Here is a 26,174-nt window from a genome sequence, read left to right as displayed (position 1 = left end):
ATGGTCGTGCGAACTAATTTGTACGCCCAGCAGTCTCTGGCTCAGAACCCCGTCTCATATTTTTTTTCGGGATCCCACAGCTGAACCCCAGTTGATGTAGCAGAAATGACCACGTTTTAGGGCCGCCTGCTGCACATTAGGCCAGTTTAAAAAGTCGCTTCGAGGCCATCCTCAAATTCCTGCATTAGAATGATAAAATGGTTAATTATTATTAGAATTATAATGCAAGGTGACCCCCCCCACCGGGATGATCCCTCCATATCGCCTATGTAAAATTAGGCCCGTTATTGATCATCTCGCAGCCAAATTTTCTGAGGTATATATCCCAGGGAAATATATCTCCATTGACGAATCCCTTGTCAGGGGAGAGTCCAATTTCACCAGTACTTGCCAAGTAACAGGGCAAGGTACGGCATCAAACTCTACAAACTCTGTGAGAGTACCTCAGGGGTACACTCACAGATTTAGAGTTTATGAAGGGAGGGACACCCACATTCAACCCCCAGAATGCGCCCCCCCCCCCCCCCCCCCACTCTGGGAGTTAGTGGGAAGCTCGTGTGGGAACTGATGTTCCCACTACTGAATAAGAGTTACCACCTCTACGTGGACAATGTTTATATTAGTCTCCCTCTTTTCAAATCCCTCAGAGCCTGAGCTACTGTAGCTTGCGGCACTGTGAGTAAAAAAATCAGAGAGGCCTCCCGAGTTTTCTTGTGGCACAACCACTGCCACAGGGTGACAGGGCCCTTGGTAGCGACAACCTGTTAGTAGTCAAATATAGGGACAAACACGATGTCCTTATTTTGACTACTATCCATGGTGCTGGCACAAACCCAATCCCTGTCCGCGGTACACCACAGTAGCACTGGAACCCGATTGTATTTTGGACTACAATCGGCATATGGGAGGAGTTGATCTGTCAGATCAGGTCCTCAAGCCATATAATGCTCTGCGAAAGACCAATGTGTGGTACAAGAAGCTGGCCGTGCACATGGTCCAAACTGCAATGTATAACGCTTTTATACTTTACCATTATGCTGGCCACCCTGGGAAATACCTCCAATTTCAGGAGGCATTCGTCAAGGCCCTGATTTTTTGTGGTGGAGAAGGAGGAGGGCCTTTTGCAACTCCAGGTCCCCCTATCGTGCCAGGGCAGCACTTTCCTGGCGAAGTCCCTCACACTGGCAATAGGGGCAAAACCCAGAAAAAGTGTCGCGTGTGCTACTAAAGGGGGTTTAGAAAGGTCACGTGTTATCAGTGTGATACCTGTCCTGATAAACCAGACCTCTGCATGAAATAATGCTTCAAGACGTACCATACGTCAATCAAATTTCCCAATCTTCAAAATTTCCAAATTTGTCTTTTCCAATTCGGGTCACTGGCCACATGTACAGTTTATTTATTTTTTATATAGGGGACATACACGACAAAATTAGTGGAGGGCAGACTTTCCATGTCGGCATCACATGCTGATATGGAAAGTCATACTGGCCTGACAGTTGAGCTTCTATTTTTCAACTGTCAGCCAATGCTGTGCCTATCTCCTAATTTAGACCTCAAATACACATGGTGCTCACTCTGGCTCCCAAGCTTCATTGTATTTGCAGGCTTACAATTAGAGCCACATTTAGATTTTTTTTTCTAGAAGTGACATACACTGCATAATTAGGGTATGTTCACACTGAGCAAAATTGGCAGAATTCCAAAGCGGAGCTCCACCTGCCTCAGTGTCAAACCATGTGTTTATGGGAGGGCTCGCGTAACTTGGCTCTCCATGTCATGTCAATTTTTTGAGCGGAGGCGTGCAAGCCCTCCCATAGACAGACTGGTTTACACTGAGGCAGGCGGGATTCCATGGTGGAGACCTCCGACGTGGAATTTCACCGATTTTGCTTGGTGTGAACGCACGTTTAGGGGAGGGCAGACTTTCTATGACAGCATCAAATACCAATGTGGAGAGTAATACTGGCCTAACAGTTGAGCAGTGTGAAAATTGGCATTTCTACTTTTCAACCACTGCAGCACATTCAGTCCAGGAAAATACATTTTTGAAATGCTCATGCACCTAAATACCTTTTTGGAGGCTTGCCATGCACCAACATAGCAATTCATTTTTACACCTATATGCGAAGTGGATACCCCCCACAAGTGAGGTCCATATGCTCACTACACCCCTTGTTACATTCCTTGAGGGGTGTAGTTTCCATAATGGGATCATTTGTGGGGTGTATGTACTGTCTTGGTAGCCTGGGCGCTTTGTTAATTTAAGATGGCTTCCATCATCCATTCTGGCCTTAAGAGGGCACTCTGTCCTTTTGAAGGCGTGTCCTGTGTCCACATAGGGATTTGTGTCCACTTGTTGGTTATTTCCCCCTTCTGGGAAAATTGCTCTACTCATCCCCCCCCACCCCCGCTTTTAACCCCTTGTAAAAATGAAAGATTCCAGGCTAAACCAACCTTTTAGTCTAAAAATTTTAATTTTTTAGACTAAAATGTTGGTCTAACCTTACATTTTTCATTTTCACAAGGGGTTAGAAGAAAAAAATACCCACTAAACTTGTAGAGCATTTGCCCCCGAGTACGGAAATACTCCACATGTGGACGTAAAGTGCCAAGCGGGCGCAAGGAAAGCCTCCAGGGGGAAGGAGCGCCATTCTGGAAGCTGTATTTGGCCAGAATGGAGGACGGAGGCCATGTTGACTTTACAAAGCCCCAGTGCTGCCAAACCAGTGGACACCCCCCCCCCCCCCCACAAGTGAGCCCACAATTGAGAAATTTCAACCTTCAAGGAATCTAACAAGGGGTGTAGTGAGCATATGGACCCCACTGGTGGAAGGCACGTAGGTGGAACAATGTGCTGTGAAAATTTTCATTTTTTTATTTTCACGACACATTGCTCCACATTTGTACCTGTTACCAGTGGGGTCCATATGCTCACTACACCCCTTGTTACATTCCTTGAGGGGTGTAGTTTTTATAAGGGGGTCACTTGTGGGGGGGTTCCACTGTTTTGGCCAGGGCCGTGGAGTCAGTAAGCAGCAGCTCCGACTCCAACTCCAACTCCTGAATTTTATCAGGACCGACTCAAACTCCGACTGCCACTCCTCAATTTTATGAACTTCCGACTCCTGCTCCTTCATAAATGGCCAGTCATATGCCAGGGGAGTTATTTATCACAATGGCTCAGCAGCTTCTCCCTAATGTCCTACATAATCCTGGGGCGACTTCTGAAACATACAAAGGAAGTTTCTCCTGTGTGTGCAGTGGATGCAGCCAGTCTCCAGCCTCCATGTCCTGAACAACTCAGAACAAGACTAGATGGAGCGGGTGATCTTTTCTTGCCGACAGTCTTCTATGTTTCTAACTAAATGTTCACCATACTTAAAGAAACACTGCTAATAATGCCAGATCCCTGTGAAATAGAGGTCAGCCATAGTGATATACAGGGGGTCTCACATAGTGATATAGAAGGTCACTGTGGGGGCATGCAATAGCATGCACACACACACACACACACACACACAGCCTGCTGCAGCCATATCATACACACACCCACACAGCCTGCTGCAGCTATAGCATACACACACAGCCTGCTTCAGCCATAGGACACACAGCCTGCTTCAGCCATAGGACACACAGCCTGCTGCAGCCATAGCATACCCACACAGCCTGTTGCAGCCATAGCATACACACACAGCCTGCTGCAGCCATAGCATACATAGCCTGCTGCCGCCATAGCACACACACACACACACAGCTTGCTGCAGCTATAGCATACACACACAGCCTGCTGCAGCCATAGCATACACACAGCTTGCTGCAGCCATAGCCCACACACACACACACACACACACACACACAGAGCTTGCTGCAGCCATAGCACACATGCACACAGCCTGCTGCAGCCATAGTGTACACACACACACACACACACACACACACACACACACACAGCTTGCTGCAGCCATAGCACACTGAAGAAAAACACACAATCTTTTCCCAGAGAGAAAACACCACACTGAGGACAGAGGTTACTGCTACACTACCTATGTCTTCTCCTCCTCCTCTATATTACACAGGATATCTTCATATTACACTGCTGCTCATAGACAGTCATCCAGCATCCAGGAAGAGAACAGCACAGATCTCCCCCCACACAATGGACTCTTCCAGCTCAGGAACAAACTGCCAAATAGTGACCGACAACTTTTCCATGACCACCCTTATGTAATAGGGCCAGTGTCCTATTAGATTGTTGCTCATAATATATATTGATGAGCAAAACTTGTAAAATTCATATCAAAATTCAATTCTACATTTTTTAAAGATTTTTTTAAAGCAGGAGTCTGAGTCGGTACATTTTTTTCTAACTCCGACTCCAACCAAAGCTAGCTTCGACTCCAACTCCGACTCCAGCCAAAACTATCTCCGACTCCATGACTCCAACTCCACAGCCCTGGTTTTGGCAGCACTGGGGCTTTGTAAACTCAACATGGCCTCCGTCCTCCATTCTGGCCAAATCCAGCTTCCAAAAGGCAAATGGCGCTCCTTCCCTTTGGAGGCTTTCCTCGTGCACGCTTGGCACTTTACGTCCACATGTGGGGTATTTCCTTACTCCGGGGCAAATTCTCTACATGTTTAGTGGGTATTATTTTCTTTTAACCCTTGTAAAAATGAAAAATTAACATTAGACCAACATTTTAGTTTAAATGATAAAATTTTTAATTTTTACGGCACATTGTTCTACATTTTTACCTTTCACCAGGGGGGTCCATATGCTCACTACACACCTTTTTATGTTCCTTGACGGGTCTAGTTTCCGTAATGGGGTCACTTGTGAAGGGTTTCCACTGTTTTGGCAGCATGTGGGCTTTGTAAACTCAACATGGCCTCCGTCCTCCATTCTGGCCAAATCCAGCTTCCAGAATGCAAACGGCGCTCCTTCCCTTTGGAGTCTTTCCTTGCGCCCGCTTAGAACTTTATGTCCACATGTGGGGTATTTTTATAAACTGCAGAAACAGCGCAATAAATATTGTGGTGCATTCCTTTGGTAATAGGTTTTCTGTTATGAGAGAAATTGGATTACAATATAATTTGTGCACAGAAAATTTAAATTTTCAATTTTCTTACACATTTAATTTTTATTTCTGTGACTCAACTAAAGGGTTAAACTTTTTGGAAGTAATTTTGAACAGTTTAGGGGTGGTAGTTTCTGAAATGGGGTGATTTGAGGGGGAGTAACAACATACAATGCCCTTAAATTCACTTCAAACCTCAACTGGTCCCTAACAAAATCTGATTTTGAAATTTAAAATTAAAAGCAGTCATATAAAATAAAAGTTATATATGGTCCCTATTTTAGTAGTACTGACTTGAGAAACATAGATAATATGTTTGTTTTAACACAGGGCGAACAGCGTAAGCACAAAACTGTGCAGATATCTTTTTTTTCAGGTTTCATAGCATGTTTTATGGAAAAATTAAATCTATCATTCCAAAGAGCAATTGGTGGTGAAAAAAAAAAAAAAAAGAGGCTGATGTGGGTCGACAAGGTCTACAAAAGTGCAAAAATTAAAATTGGCCTGGTCCTTAAAGCGGCTATTAGCAGGTTCTTCGCAGAAAACCTGCTGATATGCCGCAGTAGCATTAATTCAACCCCTCTACACCCCCGCATTGTTTGTAAAATCGCTAAATGCTCTTATGCAAATTATGAGCCAGAGAGCATCGCCGCGCCTCGCACAGCACCGCCCCCTGCTGTCCCGCCCACTATGCATATTCAAATAACTGCATAGTGGGCTCTATACATGGTGGCAGCGCAACGAAGCTGTACCGCCGGAGATGGGCTGCGTCCTGCGCATGCGTGAACCCCCCGGGCCACCGCTGATCCTCTAGTAGGTCCCTTAGGATATAAGTATACAATAAACTTCACACTTACGTCCTGAGGGACCTCCGGGAGGATCGGCGGCACCCCGGGGGTTTACGCATGTGCGGGAAGAAGCCCCTCTGCGACGGCACTGCTTCCCTGCGCAGCTGCAGTGTGTAGAGCCCACTATGCAGTTATGAATATGCATAGTGGGCGAGGCGCGGCAGTGCTCTCTGGCCCCGAGCAACGACCTAAATGCTCTTATGTAAGTAATTTGCATAAGAGCATTTAGCGATTTTACAAACAATGCGGGGACGTACAGGGGTTAAACTAATGGCTATGTACTACTGCGGTCCTCTGCCACTGCGCCATTTCTGCAGGTTCTCTGCGAAGAACCTGTTGATAGTGCCGCGTTAAAGGGAATGTGTCAAAAAGTAAAAAAAAAAAAAATTAAAAAATTAAGTGTTAAAATTTGCATTTTATCTTAATTTTTTTTTTTTACATGTATGGAAATATGAAAAATTAACTAAATTAACTTATCTAATTTTTCATATTTCCCAGTGATAGTCACCGGGGGAGCTCAAGCAGCAGGGGAAAGAAGCAGCAGGGGAAAGAAGCAGCACCATTTTATTGTTGTCTGCACAGCAGTACACATACAAGCCTCCAGCCAAGTTCATAATACACTTCAGCTGCTGCAGAACATCATAATACACCTCATCTGCTGCAGAACATGTCTGCAAAATCTGGATATAGTCCTCGAAACTTCACCCAGGACTGTATCCCACTTTTCCAGACACCCGGAGCAGAGTTGAAAGAGAGCAGCAAAGCTACTGTCTTAAATTTGCTCCTTCCTGATGCACACTCAGACAGACAGCTCCTACATGCTCATACATGTACACTCGTACATGTACACTCGTACATGTAAGCTCATAAAGATAGCTCGTACATTCATACAGGCAGCTGGTACACTCATACAGGTAGCTCATACAGACAGCTCATACATGCACACTCATTTAGACAGTTCATACAGACAGGCAGGTTTAATGACAGAGAGTCTCCGGACAGCTGCTCCAGGCGCTCCAAAACTACCCTTGGATCTCCCTTGTCATGTAGCTGCCCACTCAGGCTCTGGTAGCCGCTTATCATACCACACACCTCCGCTGCTGAAGAACCCCACACTAGGCCTCACCTGCCGCACAACCCAATGCCACACCTCAGCTGCTGCAGAACACCATCCTAGACCTCAGCTGCAGCAGAACCTCATAATACACCTCATCTGCTGCAGAACCCCCATACTACACCTCAGCTGCTGCAGAACCCTATACTAGACCTCAGCTGCTGCAGAACCTCATACGCCTTAACTGCTTCTAATTTTCTGGAGTAAGAATGAAAATCTGAGCCAGGTCATATGTAAAACCCATCAATACAATGTTATCATTTCATTATGTACAGTAGATGCAGTGTAGTAGCCATGGGCAGTGTCCTGAAATTTGGAAAGAAGGTGTTGAAACACTGACAGCTTTTATCTTAAGCATCCCCTCCTCCTCCTCCTCCTGCAGAAGCTGAGCCCTGGCAGGACTCCATATCAGATCAGAGGTGTAGCAGGAGGAGGGGGAGAAGGAGAGAATGGCTACCTGCTGAGGTTAGTGCTGTCACAGTGCACCTTCTCTGGGGGCTCCAGAAGATTGGTGTCCGGCTCCCTCTTCAGCTCCATATGTGCTGTGAGCTGCGCATGTCAGCTCTCAGCTACATTGTAGAAGACCGGATAGGAGCCATCTGTTGACTCCTATGTACAGAGGGCTGTCATAAAGCAACTGTGTAGGTGTCTTGCAGGGAGACATACACAGATGCTATTGAAAATGGCAGCCCCCAGTGCAGCACATTATTGTTAATTTTACAATACACAAAAAAGAAATCAGAGTCTAATTATTTTTTAAAGATATTAATTAAATGAAACAAAAGTAATAATAATAGATAAAAAAGTGACACTTTTCCTTTAAGGGGTTAAGCTGATGTTAGTATACTTGTTTTTTTAAATTTGGCCATGCTTTCCAAATGTGTAGACTACCACACTCTGTGCTTGTCCATAGCTTTGCAGCAGTGAAGAGTGTCCATTTTTTTCTGATTATGTCTAAAGCATTTCTGTCAGCTCCCCACCGACCATTAGATACAGCCCAGAGAAGTGTGCAGCTGTGTACTTCACTCCCTAGCTGGCACCTTCTTATTGCAGGAGATAGGCTTTATTAAAAGTTTCTAGAGCTTGTCGGATCCAGCAGCAACCCGGTGAGTAAATGCACAGCGACTTGTTTCTCCAAGGTATGTCTAAAAAATGTGGGGTTGTGAACACCTAGACCCTGACAGATAAAAACTTCTGATATGTCTTTGACATGTCAAATTTTTTTTTTTTTTTTTTAATTTATTTGATAGAAATGCTTTAATCTTACCTTTTACCACACTTCAAGGAATTCTTGCACAGTTTTTTTGCCCTCTACCTGATTCGATAAAGGCCATGCAATCTGTTAAATAATGTACTTTCTTTAGCTACAGGGTCAGGTACTCCAGGAGGCTCTCACAAGGATGATGACACAGCTTCAGTGACCAGTTTGAATTCAGCAGCTAGTGGTCGTCGACTGAAAATCTATCGCACATTTCGAGATGAGGATGGAAAAGAATATGTACGATGTGAGACTGTGCGCAAACCAGCTGTCATTGATGCCTATAGTCGAATACGTACCACTAAAGATGATGAATTTATGTGAGTACTTTTTACATTTTTGATTTGACAACCTAAAGTGTAATTTTACTTTCATGAAAAATGACAAGTTGTACTGATATATGACCCTGGCTGTCATTTGTTGAAGCCGGAAATTTGCCCTCTTTGACGAACAACATCGTGAGGAGATGAGGAAAGAGAGACGAAGAATCCAAGAGCAGCTTCGAAGACTGAAACGCAACCAAGAAAAAGAAAAACTCAGAGGTCCACCTGAAAAGAAACCCAAAAAAATGAAGGAACGTCCAGATCTAAAGGTTTATCAATAGAGATAATATTACTGGGTACAAACTGCATAGTTAACTAGGATTTGCACTAGACAGAATATTGCTTATAATTACAGAACAAGTGGTTGGCTCCAGTTTAGTGCAGATAATGTAAGAGGTTTTACCTTTGTTCTTAATCTACATATTTTTCTTGCAGCTAAAATGTGGAGCATGTGGGGCAATTGGGCATATGAGAACCAACAAGTTTTGCCCACTGTACTACCAAACTAATGCCCCTCCATCTAATCCAGTGGCAATGACTGAGGAACAGGAGGAGGAGTTGGAAAAGACCGTGATACACAATGACAATGAGGAGTTAATCAAAGTGGAAGGAACCAAAATAGTTTTAGGAAAACAACTTATTGAAAGGTATGGGTACAACTTTAAGTAAAGCACTGCTCTGTCTAGAAAGGACATTCTTCTATTTTACGTATTGTTTTGCATTTCATAGGCCAGCATCACAGTGTTTATTGGAATGAATATCCATAAAATACATTTTAAAGGGGAAGTTCGGGCAAAATAATTTTAAGATATGTTATCGCGCAACAAAAGTTATGAAAAGTACTAGACACTTATTATGAGAAAGGCACCTATAGTGCATTTTCCCTGCGCTTACTACAGCATGGCCTGCTCAGGTCTCTGTAAAGTTGGTGATGTCACAAACTGGCAACTCCTACTGCTCCAGTCTGTCCTACCGCTGCAGCACGAGCCGTCAGTTTATGTGACGTGACATCACCAACTTTACAGAGACCTGAACACCCCATGCTGTTGTAAGTGCAGGGAAAATGCACTATAGGTGCCTTTCCCATAATAAGTGTCTATTAGTAATTTTCATAACTTAGGTTATTGCCCAACAAATCTTAAAATTATTTTACCCAGACTTCCCTTTTAATATAAGCTTATCAACCATTGCAATAAAATCTTATGTTGTTCAAGCTTACTTTAGGCCCCCAAAACAACTCTAATCCCCAAAATGTGCCTGATTGTGTCCTGCAGTATCCGGCTCCAAGATGTTAGAAGATCCTTTAAATTCTCTAAAATGTGTGGTGGGGCCTCCAGTTACTGGAATTATTTTTACAGCACATCCCACAGCGTGGCAGGATGTATTATCCTGCTTAAAGTGTACCTGTCGTTATAACTTTCTAAATCAAATGGATGCATATTAAAAACTTGCTTTATATCACATCCCCTGTTGATTTACATTTTGAAAGTTATAAAGACTTTTAAGAGGGTAGTGCCATAAAGGAGTACTATAGTTGAGAGTATCTGGTCTGCGACAGTTTTTACATATGCTGAACATTAAAATGAAATCCACATGAATTCCAGAAGCACCCTAGGATTCCAAGAATCATCTAATACATTGGATGCTTTCTACCATTTTGTATTGTGGTGCAATCTGTTCCCCCATTAGGCAGTGCACACACCACCCCACTGTCCACATGATGTAAAAGAAATTGTGATTGTATTGCTCCATGGTCTAGTTCTGATACTTGCCCCTTGTAGGCGCTTTTGGCAGAAGACAGAACAAGTCTTTGCGCAGCTTCGGCAGCCATGATCCTGTCACTAGTTAACCCTTAGAGGACCGTGCCAATTTAAATGTTTGCATTTTCGTTTTTTCCTCCATAGTAGTTGCATTTTTTCACCTAGAGACCCACATGAGCCCTTATTTTTTGCGCCACTAATTGTACTTTTTTTTTTTTTTTTTTAACTCCGTTTTATTAAAGTGAATAATATGGCATATACAAAGAAACATATACCAGAGGGTACATCAAAGCAGAAAACTTTCTAATACACATAATTTCTAGTAAGGAAAAATACACAACTCTTCTCCCGAAAGTTATATAGAGAAAAACACACAGGTCGTCAACGTCTCACATCATTTAGTGTAACAAAATCATAAGATACAGTTCCCGGAGAGCACGAGGAGGAGATGCTACAGCACCACAAGGTATTCCAGTTGCTAAAAAGAGAAAGAAAGAATTTAGACCGGGTCAGGTAGGTCCTGGGTAGAGATCACCGTCCGTGGTGACTGACACCACGCATCCCAGATTTTATTAAATTTGGTGGGCCATTTACGGTGTTTATACACTACTCGCTCATATGCCAGGGTAGAGTTAACTAGTGAAATCCACAATTCGGTGGGGGGGGCGCTTATCAATCCACCTGAGCGCTATCGCCTTTCTGGCAAGGAAAAACGTTTCTCTAAGGAATATCACCCCATGATGTGTCCACATCTCCTCGCTCAGAGCCCCAAACAAACTTACTGTGGGTTCCAAAGGTACTTGCAGAGGACACATTTCAGTAAGGATTTGCACCACATTCTTCCAGAATAGTCACAAACGGGGACAATCCCACACCATGTGCCAAAAACCTGCCGGTGCGTAAAAGCATTTGGGGCAGGATGGGGCAGGGATCCTGCCCATCCTGTGCAGTCGCACAGGTGTTAAGTAACTTTGGTGCACAATATATAGTTGCGTGAGTTTGTTATTGACAGAAGGTGATACATGCGTATGCGATTCCAGCATGATGTCGTATGTTTCATCAGACATAAATGGTATGTGTTCCCTCCATCTGTCCACCGCAGGAAGCGGAGTGTTGGCGGCCTTGTGCCGGATGAGGTGCGAGTAAAATAATGAGATGAGCCCCCCAGGGCCCTGTGACCTTACGACTCCAATCAACGGATATGCGGATATAGAGAGCTCTCCCCCCCTGAATTGTGCTTGTACTATGTGCCACAATTGCAAGTACCTATAGAAGCATGAATGCGGTATATCTCTATTCTCCTTCAGTGTATCAAAAGTTACCACCATCCCATTCCTATATACATCAGCCAGACACGTTACACCTATGTCCCTCCAGTAGCGAGCGTCATGGTATACTAGCAGGTGTGCGAATTCGCTATTATCCCATAGTGGGGTTTCCTCAGGTGTGTCTGTAAAGGAACCGATATCTTTAGCAGCCCTCCACACCTGTCTCGCCACTGTCATACTAGGCAACAGTTTCCGACTGGTGATCGCGTCGATATATAGCACCGACCAGAGAGCGGGTAGCCCTGAATAGTCTAGAATGTGTCGTTCAGATAATAACAGAGTGTCCGGTGTAACCCAGGGTCCCATGTATTTGAGCTGGCCCGCTAGGTAATATAAGTACAAGTCCAGCAATGCCATCCCTGCCTGGTCCTTGGGTCGCTGTAACTTGGACATTTGTAATTTAGACCTAGATTCTCCCCATATGAAGCTAATGATAGCGGAGTTGAGAGTTTTGAAGAATGCTTTGGGAACGGGGACGAATATATGTTGCAAAATGTATGAACATTTTGGGAGAACCACCATTTTAATGAGATTTATCCGTCCCGCGACAGACAGTGGAAGGGAACTCCACACTTTAAATTTATCGCCAAAATGGCCGATCAGGGGGGTGACATTGCTGGACATAACATCAGAGGCCGACTTAGTAACATAGACTCCTAAATATTTAAACTTGTTGGTCACCTTCAACCCCTCTACACTGGTTCCCAATAGTCTGTCTGGGCGATTCTAGGTACAGGAGGAATGACTTGGACCAATTCATGCTGAGACCGGAGTATGTTCCGTATGCATCAATAATGTGGATAGCGCGGGGCAGGGAAGTGTCCGGGCGAGACAGAAGCAGTAGTAAGTCATCCGCATACAGTCCAACCCTATCCTCCCCTCCCGTATATGGGATGCCAGTATAAATAGGGTCAGAGCGCAGTAAAGTTGCCAGGGGCTCCATAGCGAGGACGAACAATAGAGGGGACAGGGGGCAGCCCTGTCTCGTGCCACGTCCCAGGGGAAAGGAAGTGGAGGTCAGGCCATTCAGGGCAATTGAAGCAGTCGGATGTTTATATAGCAATGTAACCCAGGCTATGAAATTAGGTCCAAAATTAAGTCTCTTCAAAACCGCTAGCAGGAAGGGCCATTCTATGGAATCAAAGGCCTTGACGGCGTCTAGCGCCGCCACGGCCAAATCCTCACCCTGACCCACACCCCTCTGCACCACCAACTGGGCCCGTCTGATATTGTGTGAGGTGTTACGTCCGGGCAAGAACCCTGACTGGTCCGTGTGGATAAGGGAGGTAATTACTATATTCAAACGGTTGGCTAGGATCTTAGTTAGGAGTTTATAGTCCGAATTCAATAGTGAAATCGGCCTATAAGATCCGCACTCAGTCGGTGGCTTATCAGGTTTCAGAATTAAGACGATAGTTGCTGTGTAGAACGAGGCCGGTAATACACCTTGATCAAAGGAGGAGCGGAGGACCTCCAACAGTGGAGGTAATAGGATGTCCTTATATTGTGCATAGGCCTCAAGTGGGATCCCGTCCGGCCCCGAGGCCTTGCCTTTGGCCAAATCATGCATTGCCTCCTCCAGCTCCTCCTGAGTCAGAGACAACTCCAGCATCGCCTGTCGCTCCTCAGTGAGGGTTGGCAGCGGAAAAGTGGTTAAAAACCCGTCTATGACTTCCTCCTGAACGCTGGAGCCTAGATTGGTAAGTCTCCCGGTAAAGGTCAACAAATCTCTGCAAGATATCCGCACTACAAGTCAACATGGAGCCGTTCCCCGATTCTATACGAAGTATGGCCGGCGAGGCTTTATTTTGATGGATAAGCTGGGCCAGCAGGCTACTGGACTGATTCCCCAGCTCAAACCCCTTCTGCGCATTAAAAAACAGTTTCCTCTTATTCTTTTCATATAGGCAGTGGAGGTATTGCCTGCTCACCTGTAACCACTCGCATCTATGTTGGTCAGTCGGGTCAGAAACATACTCCGTCTCTAATCGTTTGCACTCAGCGGCCAAGTCATCCTCATTTCTGACAGACTCTTTTTTAGTAAACGAGATTGAGGACTGTATACATCCCCTCCAGTAAGCCCTAAGGGCATCCCAGAAGGCGCCATGGGAATCATAGGGCAGATTATGGTGTAGAAATGTGCGTAATTGATCAGGGATCCTGTCATGGTCCTTAAATAGGGAAAGCCAGAAGGGATGTATCTTCCGGATCCCTCTGTTAACTCTCAATGGATATACGTTGAAGTCTGCGACTATAGGTGAGTGGTCAGAGCTGACACGGGCTAGATGAGTAATAGAGGTAAGAATTGTACACGCTTTAGCATTTCCTAGCATATAGTCTATGCAGGATAGAGCCTGATGGGTCGGGGTATAACATGTGTATTCTAACAGGCTGGGGTGATGCAGCCGCCATAGATCCGACCAGCCCAACTCCTCCACCAGGTGACTAAGGGAGGTCCAAGTCGGCATAGTATCATCTGGGGGTTCTCTCCTGAACCGGTCTAGCAGTGGGTTCATAATTAAATTGAGGTCGCCCATACAAATAACAGCGGATTGGGGATACGCTGCTGCAAATTTGGCCGCCTCGTGTAGGATTGACAGTGAGGCCGGGGAAGGGAGGTATAGGCCAATAATTGCTACAGGAAAAGTGTCAATCCAGGCCTGTACAAATACCCCTCTGCCCTCTGGGTCCTTATACAGTAGGTATGACCAACCTCCCACCGAAGGGAACGGTGAATGAGCAGAGAAACCCCCCTGGAGTAAGAAGGGTGTGTCGAGTGTATAGCCCACTGAATCCAAGACCTACGCATATATTTCAAGGTAGAGTTCTGTAGATGAGTCTCCTGAAGGCATATTATTTGGGGAGTAAACTTCTGGATGAGAGAGAACAACCTTTTCTGTGAGGTACCCAATCCTCGTACATTATGAGAGAATAATATGAAAGCCATCTTAAAAAGTAAAGGAAAGTGTAAACTAAACCAAAAATCTTACAACGTGTAAGAAAAACTCAAAATATCAGCCCTCCAACAAGAGGGAAAGAATGCGGGTGTCTACGCGAGTAGGCCTCCGCAGTCAAATAGGCACGGGGGATAGTCTGCAATTAGATGTAAAAGAACAGACTATTCTACAGCCTCTGGCAGCTAAGTAATGCTGGACCACCTAAGTATACTGTGGTGGCAACATTCAGGGATTCAAGACACCCCCTAGTGGCGCACTCAAACCCGGAAATGACTAAACAGAACATGGAGCATATAATGTAAACTTGAACGAGCTAAGCACTAACGATATATAGTATGGTGCATACATTTATAGTTTGGAGGCACTACCTAATATCACACTTAGAGCAAAACCCAACTGAGTAGAACATGGAGCCCACAATGTAAGCCCTAAGAAGCATGCGGAATATTAGCCAAGTATACTGTACTGCCTAAAGTTAGGAAACCAATGCCTCTCCCGGTGGTGCACTGAAAGCAGGACATAACTAAGTAAGACAAGGATTATATAATGCACACTTAAAGAAGCAATCCAAACATAACTGAGTATACCATGTTGCATACATTCATATACTCAGGGCGTCTCCTAATGGTACACTCAGGGCAGGAGACAGCTAACTAAGACATGAGGTATACAGCATAAGTCTAATAACATAAGCGAGACATAAGCTAAGTATACTGTGGTGCATATAGGTCTAAGCATAAGCTGAGAATACTATAATGCATTCATGTACGAATTCCAGGCGCCACCTAGTGGCACATTCAGAGCGGGACAGAACTATGCAGGATATGAAATAAATGAAAGAGAGAGAAAAAAAAAAAAAAAAAGAGGGGGGGGGGGGAATAAGGAAAAAGGCTAGACTTAAGCTAAGCATACTGTAGCACATGCATACATGGTTTCAAAGCGCCCTCTAGTGGCACGTTCAGGTTAGAATGCAACAGAACCCAGATTGTAGAATATAAACATGAAAGAACATTTAACCCCTTCGTGCTGCAGCTAGTTTGGGTCTTAATGACCAGGCTAATTTTTCAAAATCTGACCTGTCTCACTTTATGCTCTTATAGCTCAGTGATGCTTTAACGTATGCTAGCGATTCGGAGATTGTTTTTTCGTCACATATGGCACTTTATGTTAGTTGCAAAATTTGGTCACTACTTTTTGTTTTTTGTAAAAAACATCAAAATATCATGAAAAATTAAAAAAATTTGCATTTTATGAACTTTGAAATTCTCTGCTTCTAAAAAAAGAACGTCGTAGCACATAAATTAGTTACTAAGTCACATTACCAATATGTCTTCTTTATTCTGGCTTAATTTGGTAAACATATTTTACTTTTTTAGGGTGTTATGGGGCTTAGAAATTTATCAGCAAATTATCACATTTTCATGAAAGTTTCTAAAACTGATTTTTTTAGGGACCAGTTCTTTTTTTAAATGAATTTAGAAGTCTGGTATCCTGAAAACCCCCATAAGTGACCCCATTTTGGAAACTACACACCTTAAAGAATTAATCTAGGGGTATAATGAGCATTTTTAACCCTCCAGGGGCTGGAGGAAAGTATTCACAATTAGGCAGTAAAAGAAATTGAAAATTTAAATTTTCCAATAATATATACGTTTTAGATTAAAGTTTCTCATTTTCAAAAGGAACATGAGAGAAAATGCACACCAAAATTTGTAACGCAGGTTCTCTTGAGTACAATGGTACCCCATATGTGGGCGTAAACCACTGTATGGGCACACAGCCGGGCTCAGAAGGAAGGGAGCGCCAATTAGCTTTTCCAATGCAGATTTTGCTGAAGAGGTTTCTGAGCGCCAGGTGCGTTTGCAGTGCCCCTGTAGTGTCAGCAGAGAGGAAACCCCCCATAAGTCACCCCATTTTGGAAAGTGCACCCCTCAAAGAATTCATCTTGATGTGTGGTGACCATTTTGACCCCACAGGTATTACAGGAAAGTATTCAAAAGAAGACAGTAAAAATGAAAAACTCGAATTCTTCCAATAATATGTTCGTTTACTTTGAAATTTCTCAATTTCACGAGGAACAAGAGGAAAAAAGTACCCCAAAATTTGTAACGCAGGTTCTCTTGAGTACAATGGTACCCCATATGTGGGCGTAAACCACTGTATGGGCACACAGGAGGGCTCAGAAGGGAAGGAGCGCCAATTAGCTTTTCCAATGCAGATTTTGCTGCAGAAGTTTCTGAGCGCCAGGTGCATTTGCAGTGCCCCTGTAGTGTCCGCAGAGTAAAATCTCCCAATAAGTCACTCCATTTTGGAAAGTACACCCCTCAAAGAATTTATTTTGGGGTGTGGTGAGCATTTTGACCCCACAGGTATTAGAGGAAAGTATTCAAAAGTAGACAGTAAAAATGAAAAACTCGAATTTTTCCAATAATATGTTGGTTTAGTTTGAAATTTCTCAATTTGACGAGGAGCAGGAGAGAAAATGTACCCCAAAATCTGTAATGCAGGTTTTTCTGAGTAAAATGATACCTCATATGTGGGCATAAACCACTGTATGGGCACACAGCAGGGCTCAGAAGGGAAGGAGCGCCAATTTACTGGAACAAAACCGCAGCTAGTAATGGTTATTAGAATAGCGCAATTACTAAAATAAAATAAAATAAATGAGATAACAGGTAATGTTGGGTGATTACGGACAGTCTGGGGTGGTTATGGGCAACCTGAGGTAGTTACAGGTAATCTGTGGTGGTTACGGACAACGTGGGGTGGTTACAGGCAACGTGGGGTATTTATGGGCAACGTGTGGTGGTTATGGGCAACCTGCAGTGCTTACAGACAATCTGTGTGGTCACGGGCAACCTGCTGTGGTTACGGCAACGTGGGGTGGTTACAGGCAACGTGGGGTGGTTACAGGCAACGTGGGGTGGTTATGGGCAACGTGTGGTGGTTATGGGCAACGTGTGGTGGTTATGGGCAACGTGTGGTGGTTATGGGCAACGTGTGGTGGTTATGGGCAACGTGTGGTGGTTACGGGCAACGTGGGGTGGTTATGGGCAACGTGTGGTGGTTATGGGCAACGTGTGGTGGTTACGGGCAACCTGCAGTGCTTACAGACAATCTGTGGTGGTTACAGGAAATGTGGGGTGGTTACTGATAAACTGAAGTGCTTATAGGTAATCTCGGGTGGGTACCTGTAATCTGGCATGGTTACCGCAATCTGGAGGTGGTCATTGGCAATTTGGGGTGGTCAGAGGCGACGTGGCGTGGTCAGAGGCGACGTGCAGTGGTTACAGGCAACGTGGGGTGGTTACGGGCAACGTGGGCTGGTTACGGGCAACCTGCTGTGCTTACAGACAATCTGGGGTGGTTAGGGCAACATGGCGTGGTTACGGGCAACCTGCAGTGCTTACAGACAATGTGGGGTGGTTACAGGCAACCTGCAGTGCTTACAGGCAATCTGGGGTGGTTACGGGCAACGTGGGTTGGTTACGGGCAACCTGCAGTGCTTACAGAAAATCTTGGGTGGATACTGGCAACGTGGGGTGGTTACGGGCAACCTGCAGTGCTTACAGACAATCTGGGGTGGTTACGGGCAACGTGGGGTGGTTACGGATAAACTGAAGTTCTTATAGGCAATCTGGGGTGGGTACCTGTAATCTGGCATGGGCACCGCAATCTGGAGGGGGTCATTGGCAATTTGGGGTGGTCAGAGGCGCCGTGGCGTGGTCAGAGGCGACGTGTGGTGGTCAGATGTGACGCGGCGTGGTCCGAGGCGACGTGCGGTGGTCAGAGGCATCGTGGCGTGGTCAGAGGCAACGTGCGGTGGTTACGTGCTGGGGGGGTTACATGTAATCTGGCGTGATTACGGGGAACCTGGGGGGGTTATGTGCAACCTGGAAGGGTTACAGACAATCTGGGACTGTTACTGATAAACTGAAGTTCTTATAGGTAATCTGGGGTGGGTACATGTAATTTGGGGTGGTTACGGGCAATCATTCATGGTTACAGGGGATAAAAAGTGCCGGGATGCACGTGGCACAAGCGATCAGCGGTATATAGTATATACCACTGATCGCTTGTACCAGGACCCCACAGAGGGGTCCCCGATCACTGCCCCATGCTCTCCGCTACCTCCGGTGGCAGAGAGCATGGGGTTTTCATTCATTTTAACTTTTCCATCGCTGTGAACAGACATTAGTCTGTTCACAGCGATGGCGGCGGACATCTTTGATCTGATGGCCGCCGGGGGAGGGGGGTTAGTGATCGCCCTACTAGGGGGGGGCTAATCTGAGGTCTGGGGGACACTTATTTCATCTCCCCCCGCCGTAGATTCACAACGGGGGGAGATGAAAGGCGGCGGCAACACCGGTAATCCCCTTTACCGACGGCCGTCGCTATAACGTTAATAGCGGCGATCGTCGGTTAGGGGGGGGGGGGCGGGACGGATCCCACACACTGCCCCAACCCCTCAGCTACCTCAGGTAGCTGCCATCGCCGTGAATAGCTGATGGCAGCAGAATAAGGACCCTTAGTGACCGCCGTAAAAAGCCGTATCGGCGGTCACTAAGAGGTTAAAGTAACTTGGGCACACTGCAGCGTGTACATATATATATCCAAGGCACCCTTTAGTGGTATCCCCAAAGTAGGGCACACATAAGCACAGCCTGGGGCGTAGTAGACAGACACAAGGAGATCAACAAAACACACATATGAATCCCAGCACTTATCAGCCTAAATAACAGAGGATACAGGCCGTCAGGGATATAAACAGAGAGTGTCTGGAATGTCTGAGGCTGCACCATCCTCTGGGTACAGGCGGCATAACATCCATGAACAGGGCCAGGAGTATGAGGCCCGGGCCAGCAATCGGGATCAGACAGATACACCGGGGAAGGTCACACAAAGGGGGGTTCGGGACAGACAGAAGGAAGGGATCTGAGGGGTTGGACAATGGAAAGCTGTGGGGCAGTCAGTGTCACAGCGCAACATGTGCAAACTCCAGGTCCTGGGGTAACATAGGGATAGGTGACATCCAAGGGGGTAACCCCCCACAGATTCCAGGACTTCATGGAGGAGTCTCAACAGGAGCATAGCAACCGGCCATACTTATCTGACAGAGCTGCACTGGGTCCTCTGAGTGTGATCAGTGGCGTGAGGGATGCCCCAGGGTATTCAGCCAGTCCTCCACTTCTGCGGGTGGGTCTTCCCCTCCGATACCACCCGAAGCTTAGCCGGATACACCATTGAATATGGCAGCTGCCTCTCCTGGAGCTTAGCCTTCACACTGAGGAACGTGGCCCGGGTCTTCTGCAGGGAAGCGGAGAAGTCTGGGAACATCATAATGGTGGATCCCTGGAATACAATCTTCCCCTTCTTCCTGGCTGCTCGCAACGCTGTGTCGCGGTCCTTACTGCTTAAGAGCCGGATCAGGAAGGGCCTCGGTGGGGTGCCTGGGCCTCGGTGGGGTGCCTGGTGGTGGTGGCCGGGCCGGGACTCTATGAGCGCACTCCACTGCAAATGCCAGGGAGAACTGCACGTCAGGAAGCAGCTCCCGCAGCCATCTCTCGGCGAAGTTACAGGGGTCACCATTCTCCGCTCTCTCCTGGATCCCCAGCACCCTTATGTTGTTCCGTCGCAGGCGGTTTTCCAGGTCATCTGCCCGCTGCGACCAGGAGTCTGCCGCCCGCTCCAGGGTGGATATTTTGGCGGGCATGGGTGCCGTCAGATCCTCCAGTTGGGAAATACGCCGTTCTCCCTCCCTGACTCTGTCCCGCAGTTGGTGCAGGTTCTGCCTCAGCAGTCCCACATCGGTACGCCCCTCGTCTAGCTTGCTGGTCAGGGAGGTGGTAGAGAGCTGGATCGCCTCAAGGAGCTGGGCCGACACCTGAGCCAGGGTAAGTTCAGGCTCCTCTTGTATGGAAGCGGCGCCATCTTGTGCCGCGCGGCCTTCCACATCATCCTGTGGCGTGATCGGCCGGTTGAATTCTTTAAGCTGGGACTGCCGGGTGACCTTAGTTTTGCTCTTTGTCGTAGCCAGGCACAAACTGAATGTGTTCGGTGTCGGTGGTCACAAAATATCTGCAGGATAATACCGGTTTTTCAGCTGCAGAGTCGGAGCTCTAGTCAAACACGTCCGTGCATGGCCGAGGCTAGCTCCGCCCCCCCACTAATTGTACTTTGCAATGACAGGCTGAATTTTTTCATAAAGTACACTGCAAAACCAGAAAAAAAAATAAATGTGTGGTGAAATTGAAAAATAAACGCATTTCTTTTATTTGGAAGGTTGTAGTTTTTACGCCGATAACATGTGGTAAAAGTGACTTGTTATTTATGTTCCTCAAGTCGTTGCGATTACAGCGATATGTAACATGTAACTTTTATATTATGTGATGGCTTGTAAAAAATTCAAACCATTGCTAACAAATATATGTTCCTTAAAATCGCTCTATTCCTATGCTTACAGCGCTTTTATTCTTTGGTCTATGGGGCGGCTGTCTGAGGTGTCATTTTTTGAGCCATGATCTTTACTTTCTATTGGTACCTTGATTGATTGCGCATATGTGACTTTTTAAACGCTTTTTATTACAACTTTTCTGGATTTGATGTGACCAAAAATGCGCAATTTTGCACTTTGGGATTTTTTGCGCTTACGCCGTTTACCGTGCTACATCAGGAATATGATAAATTAATAGTTCGGGCGATTACGCACATGTTTATTTTTTTTATTTTTATTTATAACATGGGGAAAGGGGGGGGGGTATTTTTTTACACTTTTTTTTTTTTTTTTTTTTTTTAATTTAACACTTATACTAGAAGCCCCCCTGGGTGACTTCTAGTATAGGCACACTGATCTCTTTTTGAGATCTTTGCTGTATAGCATAGATCAATGAGATAAGCACTGGATTGCTTCCGGCTGCTACAGGGGGGCTACCTGAGCCGGATGTGTGAATCGCTCCTCCGGGACAACGTCCAGGGAGGCGATGCACCCCACTAGACACCAGGGATGGGCTGCAGTAACTAGCGGGCACTGTGATCGGACAATGCCTGCTGATAGCTGCGGTCCCGGGCTATATGGCTATGTACCCACTACAGGAACATAGCCTAAAGATGTTCAGAACCAAAGATCATTATTTATTCCTCCTTCCAAACATTCCATTTATTTGCACAAAAAAAAGAAGAAAATGGAGAGCAGATACTAGTATCATAAATGACAATCAATGACCTTAGCTTTTCAGATATGAGTTTACTCACTGTTTGGAGGGGAATAGTAGACCCCCCCCCCCCCCTCCCCGGGCCAGGAACATCCTTTCCTTATATCTCCTTATGACATTGGGAACTCCATGGCTGCTCGAACTCCAATTTGTCCAGCTCAGCAGTAGCACGCACCTTATTGCACAGGGAATGCTTTAGACACTTCAAACCTCCCGGGTCTTCACCATTCAATATCTATTTATTATTGGCACTTCAGGTAAGTAGAAAGCATTAACACTGTTATCCCCCTTTCTCTGGGATGAACAATTCATTCTGTTACTACTACTACCTCTGAACAGTGAGTAAACTCATATTTGAGAAGCTAAGGTTTGTTATTTATGTTACTTATGATACTAGTACCCGCTGTCTATTTCCTTCTTTTTTTGTGCAAATATCTCCAATACTGGGGGACCTTGAGCATGCCTGGGAGGATTGCAGCGGATCTGCATGTGGAAACGTTTTTTTTTTTCTGTGCATTAAATTCAGTAATTCACTGTTCTCTTGCTACCTAAATATACCCCTTGACTGAAGCCATTGTCACAAGATAATCATGAGAGGTTGTTTACATGACTCATTAATTATTTTAATGTTTTTACTGATTGGTGCATATAAGTGTGCTCACCCTTGTTCCTGTAATACATCAATATTTTATTCTTTTATTTTATTTTGTTTTATGTTATTTTATCTAGTGCGGATGAGGTCCGAAGGAAATCCTTGGTCTTGAAGTTCCCAAAACAACAGTTACCTCCAAAGAAGAAGAGGCGGGTTGGAAGTACTGTGCACTGTGACTACTTAAATGTAAGGAGTTTAACCTTTGTCCGGCTGACTAGGTACAATTGTACCTATTCAGTCTTAAAATTGAAATAACTTTTTTTCGTAAAGGCGTAGAGGGCTGAAATTTTGTGACATCTCTGCAATTTTGGTCCAGAATATATTGCCAAATTTCAATTAAATATCTTCACCCCCTTCCGAGATAAGGGGTCGAGATATTTTAGCATCCATAACAAGCTGCATAGGTACAAATGTACCCTCATATATTTTGAATGAATATAATGCAAGGAAAAAAGAATAATATTTTTTTAATGATGATAATGCTTTTATTTGAATAGTGCACACAGATTCTGCATAGTTTTGCCAATTATTGCTCAATTTTATTATTATAAACAAGTAAAAAAAAACTGTTCATTTACATTATAAAAGAAAATGTAAGAAACTTTTTTTTTACTGATTTTCTTCGCAAGTAATGCATGTTGTCTTTGCTATCGAGTGTTCATCGCAAATGGGTTTTACACAAACCACACAAGACTTTCTAGTCTTACATTGTTTTTGACTCAAGTCTCGGCAGACATAGCAACTACCAACAATTGGAGGGTCCACGACTACCATGAGGTATTTGAGGGCCAGCTGCTGCTTGCAATGCTACCACAATGCATAGTCCAAGCACCATTTCTACTGCAACTCGAAGAAAATGGTTTCTTGTCATCATTCGTTTTGAACTATGATCTTCAATTAGAGGCATACACAGCTGATTTGCAAGATCTTTCGGGAACTTTCTTCATTGATCCTTTGTCCTGAAGCTTGGATTGTGTTCTCTGTAGACGATGTAAGAAGCTAACACAGTGACGTCAGTCATATTGTAGAAAAATGCCAGAGGCCAACGTAATTGTCGTTTTACAGTGTACTCTCCCAACATTTTATCCATAACATCAACTCCGTCTTTAGTTTTGTTGTAGTTAGAGATGAGCGAACCGGGTCCAAATTCGAGTTCATCCGAACCCGATCGTTCGGCATTTGATTAGCTGGGGCTGCTGAAGTTGGATAAAGCTCTAAGGTTGTCTGGAAAACATGGATACAGCCAATGACTATATCCATGTTTTCCACATAGCCTTAGGGCTTTATCCAACTTCAGCAGCCACCGCTAATCAAATGCCGAAAGTTCGGGTTCCTATGGACTCGTGCATGCTCGAGGTTTGCTCATCTCTAGTTGTAGTATTTTATTATCTCTGGCTTGGCTGCAAGTGTCTCTTCAACTTCTACCGTCATGTGCGTAGATGATAGAAGCACGACTGATTTGTTCTTCTTTGGTACATATGAACAGACTAATGCATCATGATTGTAGGCAAAATTTGACGAATTTACAGGCCTTTCTTTGGCAGGCTGCATGTTGCTAGGTAGGAATCTGTTGTTTTCTTCTCACTGTACCAACTAGTGTCATGTTCCAGGAGTTCAATACCTTAGCTAGTTCCATGGTTGTGAAGAAGTTATCGGTGATGACATTTCTTCCAGAGCCTTTATACGAGCTCCCTAGGTCCAATACGGTTTGTTCACCAATGTTTACTTGTCGAGAACCATCAGTTGGTTTTCCAGTGTAGAGCTGACCTTGTAATGGGTAGGCATTTGACGTGTCACAAGCCCAGAAAATCTTAATGCCATTTTTAGCTGGTTTTGAAGGTATATACTGGGTAAATTTATACTGGTATATACTGGGTAAAATATGCACATGAACAAAATAACGATTATATCTAGGAAGAACAGCACATTTGTGAATGAACTTTAGTTTCTGAAACCAAGTAAAAGAGAAAGTCTTCCCACAGTGGATTTATATGAAGGTACAATTGTACCTCTGCAGCCTGTTAAGGTTGTAAAATTATGCAGCCTGACAAAGGTTAACATGGTTCATCCATAGGAACGTAGGAAGAACCTTAAATTCAGAACCAGGGAGGGGAAGGTAGCATGTATTATATTTATTACCTCTCACTGAATATCATCTCCCAAAGAAATGTGCCTAGTAGGGTACTGTGAAGGCATCTCTCTTGACTGCCATACCATTTTCTTTGGAGATAAAGGAGTTTGGCCTATAGACACTTGGCCCTTGGTGTTAATTCTTCAAACATACAAGTCACTCAATAACTAGCACTAATGTGCTGTTTTAAGCAGTATTCCCGCCTTGGTTTGTTATCTTCTATTTATAGGAATAGGGATACAAGCTGATTGGTGAGTATCCAACTGCTGTGACCACCCCATCCTAAGCGAGAATGGGGACCCAAGTATCGTGTCGGAAAAGAGTGATACCTGTCGGTGATACATGCATGTGTATTGCCACATCATTCACTATGAGAGCTGCAGAGGTAGCTGAATGCTTTTTTTCTTGGGCTCCCGTTTTCTTTGTTAGTGGAGATTAGGAATACCCCTTTAAGCACCATATGATGGGGATGCCCACTTTTTATGTAATGTCCAGCAAAGGGAGAACTGCTTTAAATTTTTACATAGAAGCTTATAAGTAAAAAAAAAAAAAAAAAAAAGATAGAAAGAAACAGAGGTATCAATCTAAAATGTGATTTACAGATATTTTCTGAAGTGTCATGTTTAGTTAGCTTACATTGTGTTTCTTTGCCTTTTCTTTCAGCGACCTCATAAGTCTATACATCGTAGAAGAACTGATCCCATGGTCACCCTATCATCAGTTCTTGAATCTGTCATTAATGACATGAGAGACATGCCCAATGTAAGTTGTACAAGTGTATTATAAGCTTGGGCTCCATAGTGGCACAGAATGGCGGCCATGCTCAACTTTTTTTTTGCGTAGGAAAGTTGCATGCAACATTGTAAAAATCCATTAAGGCATATCTGTCACCAATAAATACTTTTGACATGTCACAGATAAATTTATTAGTCAGAGTCTGAGTGTCAAGAAAGCACCTGATTCATAAGAATGAGTGGTGAGAAAGGGGGGGGGATCGAGGCCAGACCGCTTATTTACACCACACATAACAAAGTTATATACTTTTGTAATGTGTGTTAAATAAGCTAAGAAAGAAAAACGACCCATTTGTTCTTTAAATTATGTAGCCATCTCAGTCACATCACACAGAGTGAGGGGAGAACTCAATGAGCAATGGCTTCTCCCTACTCATTCCCAAATGGTCGCTGTCTTTACACTTAGACCCCAACCATATCAAAAGAATTCCTGTGCTTTTTTTCTGTTTTGCTGAGATGTGTGCTTCTTACACTCTGTTTTTCTTTTAAAGACATATCCTTTCCACAGTCCAGTTAATGCTAAAATAGTAAAGGATTACTACAAGATAGTGACAAATCCCATGGATTTACAAACATTAAGAGAAAATGTACGAAAGAGAATGTACCCATCCCGTGAAGAGTTCCGTGAACAGGTGGAGCTAATTGTTAAGAATAGCATCCTTTATAATGGTAAGGGCATTAAGTTAAACTGGCACTATCAGCAGGTTGTGCCGAATGAAC

At 44.6% G+C, this 26,174-nt stretch overlaps 1 protein-coding gene across 3 annotated transcripts in view; it reads left to right on the top strand.

The window, feature by feature from the left end:
• Positions 1-26,174, top strand: part of TAF1 (TATA-box binding protein associated factor 1) — a 221,148-nt gene that overhangs the window by 111,276 nt on the left and 83,698 nt on the right. For 2 of the 3 annotated variants that reach the window (XM_069943701.1, XM_069943704.1), the window contains exons 24-29: positions 8,405-8,618; positions 8,725-8,890; positions 9,057-9,268; positions 22,607-22,715; positions 25,324-25,422; positions 25,946-26,123. In XM_069943701.1, the coding sequence (XP_069799802.1) occupies positions 8,405-8,618; positions 8,725-8,890; positions 9,057-9,268; positions 22,607-22,715; positions 25,324-25,422; positions 25,946-26,123 (978 nt within the window). The remainder of the gene's footprint in view (positions 1-8,404; positions 8,619-8,724; positions 8,891-9,056; positions 9,269-22,606; positions 22,716-25,323; positions 25,423-25,945; positions 26,124-26,174) is intronic. The other variant, XM_069943702.1, reaches the window with a different exon arrangement.

This window comes from Dendropsophus ebraccatus, chromosome 10 (assembly GCF_027789765.1).
Source record: "Dendropsophus ebraccatus isolate aDenEbr1 chromosome 10, aDenEbr1.pat, whole genome shotgun sequence".
NCBI lineage: Eukaryota > Metazoa > Chordata > Amphibia > Anura > Hylidae > Dendropsophus > Dendropsophus ebraccatus.
This window is presented reverse-complemented; position numbering and strand designations above follow the sequence as displayed.